Source organism: Carassius auratus, unplaced genomic scaffold, assembly GCF_003368295.1.
Source record: "Carassius auratus strain Wakin unplaced genomic scaffold, ASM336829v1 scaf_tig00215136, whole genome shotgun sequence".
Taxonomy (NCBI): Eukaryota; Metazoa; Chordata; class Actinopteri; order Cypriniformes; family Cyprinidae; genus Carassius; species Carassius auratus.
In genome coordinates, this window is record NW_020527949.1 from 30,175 (window position 1) to 46,681 (window position 16,507).

A 16,507-nucleotide genomic window follows, 5' to 3' on the forward strand; every position below is an offset into this window, starting at 1 on the left:
CAATTTATGACTTGGGTTGAATAAGGATTTAAAGCGTATATGTATATGGGGTTACTTTTACCGTTCTGTTTTGCCCGAAGAGATCATACATGTGTATTTTGACACTTTTAGACACTAAGGCTAAAATAAAAATAAATGTCATTGTATTTTTTTTTTTTTTTTAGAAATTTATGATTTTAGTTAGCAATGATACATTAAATTGCTCAAAAGTGGCAGTAAAGACATTTACATATTTATTTATGTGTATTATTTATTTTATGTATTCTATTTTGAATAATTTTCTATTCATCAAAAAGGTTTATGTGACTGCTGGAAATTCAACTTTTTGCCATCACGGGTATGAACTACATTTCAAAATAATAGATAGCAGCTTTGTAAAAATGTTACATCATATTATTGTTTTTAGTATATTTTTGATCTAATCAATGCAACCAAGCATAATAGACTTTCTAAAACTCTTACTGACTCCTTACTTTTGAACAGTTGGTTGGTAGATGAATGGATTGATACACTACCTTTCAACAGTTAGACATTAATTGGTGTTAATGTTTTTGAAAGTATTCTATTATGGCAGGTTGCATTTATTTGAACAAAAATACAGTAAAAACTGTCATATAAATATTATATATTTTATATCATCTATATACATCTAAATTCATGGAACTTTTTCCAGTCACTGTATACATTGATCTGCATGCTTTGTCAACACGCAGGCCTTATGTAGTTTGAATGTTTGCAGCAGTGTTTGTGTATGTGTGCAAAGGAACAGCTGCCCTTGTCACCTCTCCATCCGTAACAGAGCTGTTGCCTGCTTTTAAATAGATCTGAGTGAATTAACACAGTGCTCCAGGTCGGGTCCACTGGGGCTCTGGTGACAGTAGCTGTGCCCTCCACTAACGCTGGTAGAGGAGGCTTTGGCACGCTGACATTGCTGGCAGGGGCTGCCCAAAGTGACTCTACAGGGGCTGGACGCCAGCCAGTCAACTGAAGCCTGGCCAACAGCCACAGCCTGGACTAAGGCGAAGCGCAGAGAGGCCACTAGAGAATGCGAAAGCCAGCTTTTCATTTAGCCATCCAACTGTTTTCCCCTCTCCTCTCAATTGAGAGAATAAATGCACCTGCCATTGTGTGATATTGGGCAGATTAGTTTTGGCTGTGATTGAGGAGTTGGTGTCAGAGTGGGGCATCTCTGAGGGGACCCACCTGCAGGGAGTCGGGCTGCTGGGAGCTCTCGTTTGTGCTAAATAACATCTTTCTTTCCAGCCATTGGTGTATTGATATTTTGAGGGAAATACAGCCTACTGTTAAAGTTGATTTGGAAAGAATAATAGATCAGGTAATTGGTGTGAGAGGATGTTTGAATATTATTATAACAGCACATTTTTGCAACAGCAATTATTGCTTTCAGAAATTATTTATTCAATAGTTGAACAACATTATTCAGCTTTTGATTTTTTTTTTCTGTATTTTCTCCATCTTGAATTACTAAATGAACATTTCATGGCTCTCTGGAATCCTTGATTCGGATTAGTTATCACATCATACAGAGATATAATGTTTCCTAATATTAACCATCATCCATGTCAAGGTTCATCCAGGTAACTGAAATCAGTGCTTATATCCAAGTCTCTCACATCGTGGACTGGCTTTCTCTTTTTTCATATAGACGAAATAGATTCCATCTTGCACTGCAAAAAAATAAATAAATAAATAAATAAAAATAATTGCTTATCTTACTTAGTAAAAACTCTTGTTTTAAGAATATTTTACTTACCCCACTAGCAGATAATTTTACTTGTTTTAAGCAAAATGCACTTAATTTAGTTTTTTCCTCTTGAAAACAAGACTAAATATCTTAAGTCATTTGGCTTATCTAGAAAAAGTATCTTGATTTAAAAATTGTAAGATATTTTGACTAGAAACGAGACAAAATACTTAGTTAGATAAGCTATCTTTGCAGTGGTGTACCACAGATAATGAAAATGACCTCAGAGTGCTTCAATTTTAATATTATTGTAAAATAGTTGTAGTGTTTATCTTGTTGCTTTTTTTATGTTGTAATGGTATGTCTTTTTTTTTTTTTTTTACTGGATGCTTATAATATACATCTAATCTAAAGATTTAATCCCCATGTGATTATTTATTTGGTGAGTTACCATAATCAATCAAGTAATAATCAATCACTCAGTCAGTCAATAAATAATTTATTTCTATAGCACATTTAAAAACAACACAAGTTAACCAAAGTGGTTTACAGACTCAAAATTATGAAACGCGCTGTCATGTTTATTTAAGAACCAGGATTCTCACTGTCAAATCTGAATATATGAGGAAACCTTATGTTTTCTAGACCTGGGAAAGTCATGGAAATTAATACAATCCTTAGAAAATCTACATTTTCGTAATGAATGTAAGTTTTTCTAGTTATGTCAAGCTCTGTTGGGTAGAATTAAAAGTAAATGTAAAAAGTACAAATGACTAAAATCATGTAAATTAATTGGCCCTACACTCCGAAGAACATTCAGTTATTGAAATTATGGAATTCATTATTTGAAATTTTATAATGATTTTCTAGTTTATTATCTTTGACAGTGGGGGCACTTACAATGAGGACTTACAAGATGATCACCCTGTTGACTTGACCTAGTGATAATATGTATAATATGTTAAATATCACATATTACAGTATAAACAATTAAGCAAGCCTGACATGAATATTTCACTTGCCCATTAAGGTCTTGCATATTGTTCATACCACTAAAACAATTATACTTTCCTGTCCTGTGACATCTAATTCTGATGCAGAATTTTCTGCCTCTTAATTTAAATTTAATTGGACCATACCCACCTGTCTCAGGTCAGTATGAAAAGAAAATCAGGAACATTAATCAAGGTACAATTATCACCTGATAAATCAGTGTTCTAATTATGGCACACTGTGTCTCTCTCTTTGTTCTGTTTTAATTACTGTACTTCATTGTCTTTTCCGTATGGCCGGCATGTTTCTGCATAATGCCACTGTCTCACAGCTTGGGGAGCCATTAGTACCCTGCCTAGTGCCGCTGTCCCAGCCCTTCTCTCTTGCTACCTCCATTTCCCTCCTTTATTTATTTATTTTTTTTCTGTGGGTGATGTTTGGAGCGTTTGTAGACACTGCAGCAATGAATGATTCCATGAAGGGAAAACTGCTGTGATAGTGGTTCAGTCTGTAGACAGTCTGTAATGATGTTTGGCTGTTCTGTCGGCGGTCTGAAATGATAGCTGGGAGGTCTGCAGACTGGCCGTTCCGCTGCCGGGCAGATCTGTAGACACAGTGCATTGCGGAGCAGCGTGGACTCAGCGTGTTAAGTGCCAGAATGGATAGCGATCTAATAAAATGTTGAAATAAAACATGCTCTGTTGCCATGGGGGTGCAAAATTAGTGGGGCAAAGTGGTGATTAAACATCCTATCATACTCGGCATTGCAATTCCCAACTTCCTTTTCTATCCTTCTCTGAATCTCTTTCACAGCCTATTTCAGCTTATCTCCCTTTTTTCCATTCTTCTGCATTCCCCTGCCTTTCTCCGTCTAATTGTCAAATTTTCATTCACATAATAAATACATCATGAATGACCTTGAAGAAAGCATTTCTACAGTGTCACTTGAAACCAAACTTTTGTGTGATACTGCATCCACACCACTAGGTGTCACTATCCATGTAAAATTCCATGCAGAGCAGCACAAAAAAATAATAAAAAAATGTAATAAAATACTGTAGTGCACATTTTGTAGTAAATTTCTGTGCTATACTGAGACTGAGTGGGTAGATATGTCTGTCTCCTGTAAGTGCTTGTAGATATTCATTTTGACATGTAGGTTTTGTTCAAAAGCAGCATGATATTCAGCAATAACTAAGCTGTTAAGAGCACTGATCATTTTGTGAACTGTTGCGTCTGGTTAACAAAAATTGTGGGTGTTTTTCTCACTCAAAAACTCATCAGTGTTTTACAATGGTTTTGTACAAACCCCTTAACCTCCACAATCTCCAGCACTCTTTCTGTTTTCTTTGAATATATTTTTCTTTCTCTCTAAAGGAGAGTTTTTACTATCTCCCTTCCTATCAGTGCTGTGCGACATGTTGGAATTAGACATCACTTAAGAATACTTACGCCAGCGTCTCACTAGCACATGAAACCTTTTTTTTTCAATATGTAATTACTGGAACCGTACAAGTGTCTCATGCATATTCATGTGGATTTTAATTAAGCCCATCTCTTCACAGTTTGTGCCTTTGCCTCCTGAAAAGTTGCTTCCTCACACTCTGTAGGCTTCAAACATGCAGAAACGCTCACAAGCATTTTAGTACGTGTGTCTGTCAGCCTGGAATGTATAAAATGCACAAAACCACAGCAAAATGAATGGACATGAGCACACACACAGGCGTGATGTTGTTGCATTATGTCATCCTTCGCACTGTCTATCTTCCCTATAGATACTTTCCATCTTTGCTTTTGGCGACATTATGTTTAGCAATTTTGTGATATCTACAGCTGTTCTGTTAGTCTAGAGAGAGACAGATAGACAGTCAGGCTCTGTGCAATGTTTTTTATAGCCCTGAGAGAGGAGAGAAAGACTCAGTAGCATATGCTTGTAGACAGACAGTGCGGTGTGACTCATCAACAATTAAAATAGACATAAATTAAGTTAAACAACAAGATTTGGGTCTGCAACCATGATAGAATTTATTTTTTTTTTTTTTTCAAAGACTGTGTAAAAAGCAGCCTTACAGAAATACCTAAATTAGCACTTGTGATAGATGGGCCGATCGAGAGCTGTCATACTACTGACTTTGCACTCGTATGTTGTGATGGGTTTGGCAGTACAAACTCTATAAACACTTGAAGAACTCTTACACTTATTCTGTAGTGAAAACACACACACACAAGCTGACGATAAGGACAGGAAGGAGAAAATATGCTAGCATAAACCACTTGGCACTTCACCTGACAACAATCTGCTGGGTTTCAGAAGGCCAACAGCGCCATCTACTGAGAGAGCAGATGAAATGTAGTGAAAGGGAGAGGGAGAGTTGGACAAACACCAACTCAGTAGGAATTCTCAGATAATAATCAGTTTTTCTGAGCTTGTGAAACTGGCTCATTAAGCCTCCTTTTTAGCTGGAAATATAAGGAGTGATTAAAGCTGCATTACTGAGTGGGCACAAAATGGCTAACCTCCGGCCACCCACTGCTCCTAGGTGTCTGGCACAAGGTTCTGCAAGCAGCGTAATGTCTTCACTTTGAGAGCAGCAAATCCATCACCTGCTTGTTTATCTACTTTCCTCTGGCAGCCTTATCAATCAGTGTTAAACAATCACACTGGCATATTTTTCTTTTAAATATCATTAAATGCAGCGGGCCAGACTATCAGCGGGCACACCATCCCCTCACCCTCCTTTGGGTTCAACTCACTGTGGCAGGCCAAGCTGGGTTGAATCCGGGTGCCTTTCATTTAACCTCCAGCTGATGCAAGATGGCAGATGACCTATGCTGGCAAACCTGTAATTTAGTTCACCCAGGAATGAGCTTTGTCATTTTATGATGTTTGACCAAACCTGTTTGATTTTGTTTCTTTGTGTTGAAGACAAATGGAGAAATGATGATGGCTGTGCTGATTGTTCTTTTACATACTGTAGAGTTACAATAAATGGAGACTGAGTCTTTTAAATAAAAAAAAAAATAATAAAAAAAGATGCAAAAGTATCATAAAAGTGGGTGATTTAATATTAAAATTGGTGATTTATTTCCACTGGCAGAAACAGGTTTAGTGATGTCACTTGGGTTCGGCATTAGCATACGTAATTAAGGCTGGTGAGGGCATCTGGAATGGGGTGAAGCTGGTGTCTTTGGGCATAATTGCTTCAGGAGGACATAATTGGGCCGATGGTTGATTTTCAAAGGCTCATCTCTCTGTTGTCGTGGACACAGACTGTGGACTTTGGCCTGATGCCAAGCAGGCTCTTGAAGAACACAGTATCTCTGTTTATCTTTGTCTTTAAATGAAGGAAGAATACAATGAATCACTCAAGCAGGTGTTAAAGTCAACCTTGACTTTTACTCAACATCCTATGCTGGAAAAACTGAAAGATCGTCTGTTTGCTTGTATGTGTTTATATGTTTGTGAGGATTTTTCCCTCCACTATAGTAGATTTATTTTTTATTTATTTATTTTATCTGTATTGGATTATTATTACATTAGATCTAATATTAGAGCTTACACATTTTCAGAACTATAATTATTTGTATATGTGTATTCTTTTATTTCAGAAAAAGTGTTTATGAAAGGATACAGGACTACATTGCATAACTTTATTATCGTTATTATTATTATTATTATTATCATCATTATAAATCTTTTTCTAAAGAATAATGTAATTCTCATATTTCACATACATAAATTTGGTGTCTAAATATAGAAAATGTAATATATATATATATATATATATATTAGCACACACGGCAATGTTCTGTACCTCCCAGAAATCCAAACTGTTAGGTTTGCAAGGCATAACAACACATGATCAACAAACATAGGCTGGAAGTGACAGTTCTGTCAACGGGCCCGAAACTTTCTCAAACTGGCCCAGAGCCATCCGTATTGTTGAGCCCTGCATGTGTGGGTGGTGTGTGTTGGAATGGTGTTATCACACGCATTGTGATGTTATCAGCGTTCATGAAAGATGGAGCAGAAGACCAAAGCACTCTACCTGAGGTGTTTTTCAGGCAGCGAGGCCAGAAAAATGAAAAGATCAGGCTACAGATTTGTTTGTGAAGGCATGAAGGTGAGGTCTGATGATCGAGTGATAGTGAAGATATGTATAGTTGTGCAGATGTGTATATATCTCTTGGTGGCCTGTCCGGCGTGCAGGTCTTCCAGCTGGCGACCTGGTCCAAACATCGCGGCCTGACATTTTTATCATCTGTCAGCGCAGAGCAAGATAAATCTGGCCTCCTGGCAGCCCTGACAGCCTCCCGCTATCTTGTCACATTCCAGACAGTCGGGGTCGGTGGGCTGAGCCAAGCCAGGCCGGGCTGGGAGGGGAATCAGGGCCAGGTAATCCATTACTGTCCGGGGGCACGTCTCTGTGCATACGGATTTAATATCAGCCTGCCGAGAGTTATGAGCCATCCCCATCCACAAACACATAGCTGACTTATGCAAAATGACAGGCCCACAGCTGGGAGATTTGGACCAACTGTATTTTCTCTCTTTTGTAAGTGAGTGTGAGGCTTTTTTCTTTCTTTTTTTGGCTCTGATGGTTGGTGTCTCACCCTCTCCTACTCTCTCAATCTCCTTGGTGTCCTTTACCAGCAAAAGCTGGACTGTGTTCAGAAAGCATGTAAACGGACCACAGAATGCCTTTCATCCTGACCCATTTCCATGAGAAAGGCAGGGTGACCTGGCTACAGAAGTGCTCTGGCAGTCGCCTCAGAGGCCTGTGACCCAGAGATATTTCGCCAAAGAGAAATGTTCTCTCTTGAGAAGCACAGAGATACCTATGTAAGGCTCTATGTAACTTTCTGTATTAGCCACAGACAAACATGGCCATCAGCAACAGATGGGCATGTCCTAGTTCTAGCCCTTGTAATGTGAGGGCAAACTTTGTGCAAGAGGAAGAACTCAGGAAGAAGGGTGAGAATGTCTCAGGTGGCACATTTGTCCAATGCTAAAAAAATGACATGGAGGTAGATTTTATGGAAGCTTATTTCTGCCTCAAAGGGGGGAAAAAGTTAATTGTGAGATAAAGTAAAAAAATAAAAAAATCAAGTCACAATGTCAGTTATACTGTAAAGTTCTAATGTAAAATATGAAGTTGCAGTTGGGGTGATTTAAAAAGAGTTAACGTCTATATTTTTGTTTGCAATTTCACAGCTGTTATCTTACGCTATATGTGGTAAATCTGAAGCTCGGCAAGACTTAGTATTATAAGTGTTACAAAGTTTGTTCAGAATCAGGCAGTTAAGGATTGAGGTTCTGGGTGCTTGCACATGGGTGTGGATGGAAATGAGGAAGACTTGTTAGCAAAGAAAGCATTAAATCATCCACAAATAGAAATTAAGTTAGCATTAAGTAAAGCTGAATTCAAGATACTGATTGCATTAGAAGTAAATAAAAATGGCAAGACCTATGGAATAGTGGGTCTAAAGGAAGACATCTATTCCAGATTCAGGAGACTGTTGGAAAGGAGAGGAAAAGATACGGAAATAGAAAGATGGCATTCTTTCAAGACTGAGAATTGGACATACAGCATTGAATCAAGGTCTGTATAAGATTAATCTGGAAAGTGTGATAAATGTGGAGAGTTAAAAACAGTGAAGCATATTCTTATGGAATGTTCTGCATATGAAAGAGAGAGATTTAAATTAATTCATGAATTAGGATGGCTGGGAGTTGATCATATTTCTTTAAATACATTGTTAGGAAACGGTTCAAGGTAATCAGCAGTGCATTAAATTTTGTTTCAATACCTGAAAAACACAGGGACACTAGGTAGAATCTTTTTGTCTTCCAAATCTATGCACACTCTACACTCCAGATCAGCAGGCGGCGGTAATGCACCTTTACGCTGGTTTGCCAAAACCGCCATAGAAGACGAAGATAATTTACCACGTATTTATCATGAGTAGCGATATTATATATTTGATCGCCAACAGCTGTCATTCAAACAGTATATATGCAAATTAAAAATAAAGGGAGCTAGAAGTAGGCCTAATTAAAGAGCACAGCAGGCAGCTCTCTTAACCACAGACTTACCACTGGGTTAAGAAGGGATGGATGTTTGTTTAAGTGATAGGACAGGTAAGTGAATTTATAATATCTTGCTGTGTGAGTGTCGTTTTCTTTACGTTTTCTGACTAAAAGCCACCAAAAAGTCATTTTAAAGCGGTTAAGCAAATAACAATAATAATAACAATCGGCAGGTATCCCCAGACCAATGCATTAGTGTGTCTCCTTTTAAAACCCAATGATTACAAATGTGATATTGTTTTTTTTTTTTTTTTTTTTTTTTTTACACCAGTTCAATAAACAATAATTTAATTAAGAGACTTATAGACACCATATTGCCTGTTTTTGCTGACAACAAAAATAATTCCAAACAAAGCCACAACGCTGTTTTGCCTCTCTGATCAACATGACGGTGCTTCGTTCCTGACTGAATCAACGTTCAAATGATTCGGTTCAGTCGCAATGACTCAATTATTTACAGTGCTGCCACCTGCTGGCGGTTTGAATTTCATAATCAAAGTATCTTTTATTTAAATTATTTCAAATATCAGTATATAACGTTTCATTTTTATTATATCAAAACAGTATTTATGCATTTGTAATTGCAGGTTAAATACATTCACGTCTTGCATTAAACAGTGTGTAAATACACCTAAATGCCACTTCAGATGCAGCTTCTGTGTTGATTTAATTTGCTTGGTAACAGGCACTCAAAGATAATGGACACTTTTAGAAAAAAAATGGCTTTATAAAGGTAAAAATGTCCATAAATTTAAACATATTGGAAAAGATTAATTTCTCTCAGTGTGAACTGACCACCACACAGAATATGAAGAATATTAAAAACTTTAGGAGTCAGTTGTCCGCGGCAGTCCTTAAGTTACAAGCACAATAACACACTCCGTAAAATATCGTCTAATTATCTTTATCAATATTGTTGATTTTTTTTTTTTTTTTTTTTTTTTTTTTTCTTTTTTTTTTTAAATCAGTTTGTCAATATCGCACACCCCTAATTGTTGGTAATAATAAAGCTGAGATGTAAAGTCACATCATTATGAAAAAGTCGCAATTGTGACAAAGTCATATTGTGACATTTAAAGTTGAAATTACAAGAAATAAATTTTACTTTGAGCTTGAAGCAGGCTTCAATTAGTGTTTATACATCATAGAGTGAGGGAATATCAGGGTATTTTATTTTTAACCCTAGTGAAACCAAAGCTGCCAAGGCCAATCACCTCAGTGTGCTCCAGAAAAACACATCGGCTGCGGTCAGAGGGTCAGGATCTGACTGTAGTGATGTAACTTTGACCTAAAACGATAAAGGCTTTTTATAGATTTCAGCCAAATGTCGGACTTAATGCCAGTTCTTGACCCCACAAAAGACCAATGAATGCTAAGAGGCAGCGATAGATGAAAATTAGAAGAAAATAAAATGCTTCAATAAATAATATAATTGATTTTTAGTCAGCCCTAATTTGGGCTGTTGGCAAAATAAACTAATATTTATTACATCCTCTGAATGTGCTTTCAACTGAAGTATCAGGCCCCGCCACATACTGTCTGGACTGAAAGTTTGTCAGTGAAAACATTTCCAATTAACCTTTAAAAAAAAAAGATCTTCATGAAATCTCTCACTCTTTCAGGTTTTTCCTCACCCTTCTCTTTCTAGTCCCATCTGTAGACCTTGTGCGAATCATGAGGGTTACTCTAGGATAGCAAATTTGTCATAGATCAGCAAGCCTGTCTCTTTACAGCACCCTCATAACTTTTTTCCATCATTCTTCCAGAATAAAGGGGAGAGAAAAAGAAAAAAAAAATCCCTGAGTAAGCTTAGCCTGCTGGGAAAAAGTTGGCTGATCCATCAAACCTGCTCTCGCTCTTGGCCCTATACACCCTTGTTAGCTAATTGAATATGTGAAAAATGGGGATATAGATCTGAGTGGGATTTACACCAACCCAGGTCTCATCTTATCTAGGTTTGATCAACTCAGCCTCATGCTTAAATCATAAACAAGGGTTTTAATGCAAACATTATGAATGTGGTAATATAAAACTTGGATGCCATCATGTATGGGATATGACCAGATGTGTGAGGGCTGCTGATTCAGGCATACAAATCTCTCTCTCTTTCTCTTCCTTTGCTTTCCCACTTGTCTCATCTATCTTTCCTATTCCTTGATTCATCCCACAACCCCCCCACCACCACCACTTCATTCTTACTTTATTCTTGCATTTTTTTTTACTCTTTCTCTCCCACAATACAATTCCTCCTCCTCACCTCTCTCTGGCCACGTACACACTGTAACTAAATACACTTTTTACTCCTTTTCTGAATGCTCAATGACAATATTACACAAAGAGTTTAGTTGTATAGAGAAATGATCTATCCATCCATACATCGATCCATCTCACTTAGCTTTTTTCCTCAATAGTAATTTCTCGTCTCTTTATCTTAATGGATGAGACAATTCTGTAGTACATAAAAAATAATAATAATTTTATATATATATATATATATATATAATATATGAACGAATGTTTAGCCCTCAAGGGTGTGGAAGTGTGGTGGTCCCATGGATGATGGGGATGTGTTCATGGAGGAGCGGAACGTGTGAATGGTGTGAAAACCAGGTGTCATTCCAAACAGGATGGGAGGGAGGCTGTTAGTATGCCCTTGTCTACCAAAGACCCCCTCCCCACTATCCTGGAGAAATAAGGGTCAGGAGTCAGTCAGAGCAGAGCAACTAATAGAAGATTTATGACTCACTGAATATGCAGATCTGCTTGCTGTGATTGACCACAATCTATGTGCTGCCCTTGGGTACATCTTTGCATTTAGAGGAAGAGTGAACGAGAGGGGGGTGACTCATTGGGGGTACTGTGGAGGAGTGAACGAAAAGGAGAAAAAGTGCAAAAGGAGAGGACAATGGAGAGGAGAAATTCACTGATAAATTAGGCAGCCTCTCATATTCGAATAGTCCGACAACATTGTACGAGCTCCGGCAGAAAAACTATTAGTAATTTTTCCAGGGGGATGAAATCTTCCCGTTTCTTCCTTCTTTGTTCTGTCTGCTCACTTCTTCCTTCATTTCAGGCAATTTGAACTCCATTTGCAAGAGTCCGGATGCTGCTCTGGAAAGCAGATATGTTTTACTGTATTTGAAATATGCATTCAGTCATAATGAAGCTAAACCCTGACCAGGGCTCTGTCGTCATTTAAGTGCTGGTAGTTTGCTGGCTCTCTGATGAATGTGTTGGTAAAAATCCAGCACGAGATGTCCGCACTGCTCACCTATCTAGGATGAGAGAGTTGAAATGGAGAAATTATATAGTGGGTCCTGGTCTGGCAAATGAATAGGCATACTGACAAACTGAATTGAGTTGCATCAGAGGGCTTCCATTTAATCTCCGAAGTCTTTTTCAGCCATTAAAAGAGTCATTCAGCGCCCATCACGTCTGGGGGTCCTGCCACCCTGCAAACTGCTCTTTATATTCTATCTACTCATCTCTGCCATTTCAGCTATGCATCTGAGTGCAAGCTGTGTTTTAAAGTGTCTGTGTGTGTGTCCATTCATGCAAGGTTTGATTTTAATGATTTTGCTGTTGTCTTATTATGTCTTAACAGTTACATACAAAATGGCTGCATAACCTATGGGTATTAAAATACATAGGTAAATTCACATGATAATATCATTGAAGGTTAAGGAGACTGAGGACATGGAGTCATGAATGGGATGACTTTCATCATATACATGCAAGTAGTGTGATACTACTTCCATAATTGTGTGTTAAGTCTCAGACCATGATGAAAAAAGAAGTTTGTGACCAACACTATAGGGAGGAATTGTTTACCTGTCCATTGAAATGCATGATGTCTCAGTGCCCCCTTCTGGTCTGTTATTAGAACACCTGTACATCCTTTGAATAGCAAATATAGCATAACATAACATAACCATTTTGTATTAAATATAAATCAGTATTTATTTATTTATTTGTTTGTTTATTTTATTTAAACTCATTATTTGTGTGCAACATTATTATGCAAATATGATAAATAATTCACTTAAAAAAAATTAAAAAATAAATGTATGTGCATGTGCAGGACAGTTCCTTTACCATCCCTCAAAAGAAGTGTCCCTTCCTCGTCTTCTTTCCTAATGGAGACAATACGAATTGCTCTGACATTTATCTCACACTAACAGCATCTCTGATTCCTTACAGCTATAAAAGTCCGGCAAGTAAAGTTTATGTCTGTGTCTTAAGTGTATTACAAAGCATCTCTACAAATTGCATTAGTGAATCATTGACTTGTCTCTGTTTTCAAACTGTCTTGATCCTCTGTTCCAGTGATAAACACTCTATACTTCCAGATTCATCACTTGGGCAAAGGAGCGGGCAATATGTGGTCAGAAAACCACCAAAAAGGAAACTGGTTTAATAATATATATATATATATATATATACAGTGGGGCTCGAAAGTTTGGGCACCCCTTGCAGAATCTGTGAAAATATGAGTAATTTTCAAAAAATAAGAGAGATCATACTAAATGCATGTTATATTTTACTTAGTACTGTCCTGAGTAAGATATTGTGCATAAAAGATATTAACATTTATTCCACAAGACAAAAAAAAATGCTGAAATTATTAAAATAACCCTACTCAAAAGTTTGGGAACCCTTGGTTCTTAGTACTGTGTTCTGTTACCTGATGATCCAAGACTGTCTTTCTGTTTTGTGATGGTTGTGCACGAGTCCCTTGTTTGTTCTGAACAGTTAAACTGAGGCAGCGTTCTTCAAAAAAATCTTTAAGGTCCTGCAGATTCTTCAGTTTCCAGCATCTTTGCATATTTGAACCCTTTCCAGCAGTGACTTTATGATTTTGAGATACACCTTATCATAATGAGGACATTTGAGGGACTCAAACACAACTATTTAAAAAGATTCAAACATTCACTGATGCTCCAGAAGGAAACAAGATGCATTAAGAGCTGGGGGTGAAAACTTTTGAACACGATGAAGATGGCCAAATTTGTCTTATTTTGTTGAAATATAATTTTTTTTTCCATTTAGTTCTGCCCTTCGTAAGCAACAGAAGATCTTTGTATGTTTCCCGGTACACAAATTAAGTACAATTTACCTTGATCTTCAAATTCCAAAAGTTTTCACCCCCCAGCTCTTAATGCATCTTGTTTCCTTCTGGAGCATCAGTGAATGTTTGAATCTTTTTAAATAGTTGTTTTTGAGTCCCTCAAATGTCCTCAGTGTGATAAGATGTATTGTATTGGTTAAGGTATTATGTAACTATTAATAATTGTATTAGGTCACTAGGTTTATTTAAACATGATTTGTTTTTGTTTTTTTCAAATATACTAAGAAAAATAAAAGTAAACATATTCTAAGATAAAGAAAAAAAAATGTATATATATATATATGTATATGTATGTATGTATGTTTATCTTTTTAAATGTCCATTTTTTTTATTAAGGGTTTGAATAGTTTTTGGTTTCACATGTTTAACAGAACAAAATAAAAAAGTGCTATCTGACAAAGCATTGCATCTTAAGCTTTTTTTAAGCTTTTTTTTGCTTCTGTCGGTTATGTGTAAAATCTATGTGATGCTCTCCCTCCCTTTTACCGTGTGCCCCCTAAAACATGAGTGTGGCCCAGGAGAGCCACATGGGAGTTCTGACGAGTTTGCTTTGATAGTGTGTCAGAGCAAATTAGCTTCTGTGTGAAGGTGCCTTGGCACACAGAGCCGCTTCCACTCCTGCCATCACCCCACATATGTGCACAAGATTATAATTAATAAGCAGGCCCGTCAATCACACTTTAATATAATAATTTAGCATTTAGGGGGCAGAGTGAGGTTATTGGCATCTGTGCCTTTGATGTGGAATATGAACAGGCTAATAGGAAGGCAGTGAGGCAGAGAGGAAGGGAGAGAGAGGGACGGAGGGACAATACTTGCCTCATCCAGCATCTGGATGTCACTATCAACATGAGCAGGGAGATTATGTGAGATTGACTCATCTTGTAGCAAACCATTTTGGACACTTGCAACCTAGTTTTAAGCATGTGTTATATCAATGGTGCCTGCTTCATTGGTCCATAGGTTGCAGGTGTATTGTGCAGGGGTGATTTACAATGCTACAGTCAGTTCTGGCCCTCGAATTTGATTGGTCATCCTGCATTCCAAGAGCTCTTATTTGTCTGTGATGCTTTCTGTCACTTTACTGTGCCACTAGGTGTCAACAGGTGCAAAATAGAACACAACAGAGCAAAAAAATTGCTTGCCTTATGAAAAAATGGATTGATGATATTACTGCGTCGAGTTTTTTCAACCAGTATAACAAAAAATGTTTCTGAAGACAATCACCTATTGCACCTTTAAAACCCTTTGTGCGGTCTTCGGTCATTTCTGACCAGAATATTTTTACGTTTTGAAATGTTAAAAATCACAGCTTCATCGGAATGATATGAAATGCGGTGACCTTCATGGCATTTGGGGTGTGAACACACAAAAAAATTGAGGGCATGATTCGAACAGTCTAAGTGGGCGTAAAAAAAATAGTAACACTCATGGTCTTCGGTCAAAAATGACCGTCCCATAGGAAATGAATGGGAAATAGACAAAAATACAACAATTCAGAGAATATTTGTGTACACAATCTACAAATCGATCACAAAACTGAAAAAAAGTGCACAGCAGTGAAGGGATAACACTATAAAACATCAAGAGTGTGATATTGACACATCCAATCACACACAGATGCACACACCACACACACAAACACACACACACACATATTTACACATAGACACCTATGAACTACTGTGTCTGTAACACAGAGCAAAGTTTTGAGAATGTGAAATCCATTCAATAATTCAGTCATAATGCAGAGAAAATCTAACAGCAGTGAAGGTATGACACTCTAAATAATCACATACACACACACACGCGCGTGCACACACGCACACACCCTATGACCTGCTGTCTGTAAAACAGCGATGAGAAGCAAGCGCTGCCTCTTGGGTTTGTCAGTGCACTTAGAAACTCAGACTTGGTCCTTTGCACCATTCTGAGGATTCTTATTTTTTATTTTTTTGCAGGAGCTCTGTGCCACTGAACAATATGTTCAGGTTTGATTGCAATCATAATGCAAAAAACTTAATGCAAATAATGCATGAAATCATTATTTATAACAGAAGAAAATATAAAAAATATACAAAAGTACTCTTTAGAATGTATTAATATATATTCAAGTCCACTACTTAATATGAGTAAGCAATTATGTCTAAAAACAATAAGGAATCACAAGCCTCTCTATAGATTCCTATACTGGTAATAAGTGGTTGCACCATGCACTTACATGTTTTTCTTCTTTGCTCTGACCAGGTGCGGCTAAAAAATCTTCAAAAAAAATGTATTTGAAAGGCCTAGTTCTGGTTTAATCTGAAATACAACATTAATTCGAAAATAATTTAGAAAATTAGAAAAAAAAAATTATGTACTATTTTCTATGAGAAAAATTGTTCATAATTATTGCATAAATATGAATTAATACCTTAAAATTTTCTCAAAATACAAAAGAAAAAGAAAAAATATTATTGAATAAAAATATATTCCACTGATTTTACTGGGGGGCAAAAAAGTTACATTTTAGGTGTCCGGTCACTTATGACCGTGAAGACCCTGAGTGTGACTCCCAAATGAGGGCCGCACAAGGGTAAGTGTGAAA

The 16,507-nt window shown here is 37.1% G+C and overlaps 1 protein-coding gene across 1 annotated transcript in view; it reads right to left on the bottom strand.

Annotated features, from left to right (window-relative positions):
- Positions 1-3,094, bottom strand: part of LOC113093794 (serine/threonine-protein kinase VRK2-like) — a gene marked incomplete at its 3' end in the record, with an annotated part of 32,050 nt that extends 28,956 nt beyond the window's left edge. Inside the window, exons 1-2 of the mRNA XM_026259361.1 lie at positions 3,028-3,094; positions 899-1,038 (exon numbers count right to left, since the gene is read on the bottom strand). Of these exons, the coding sequence (XP_026115146.1) occupies positions 899-1,038; positions 3,028-3,094 (207 nt within the window). The remainder of the gene's footprint in view (positions 1-898; positions 1,039-3,027) is intronic.
- Positions 3,095-16,507: the final 13,413 nt, after the last annotated feature.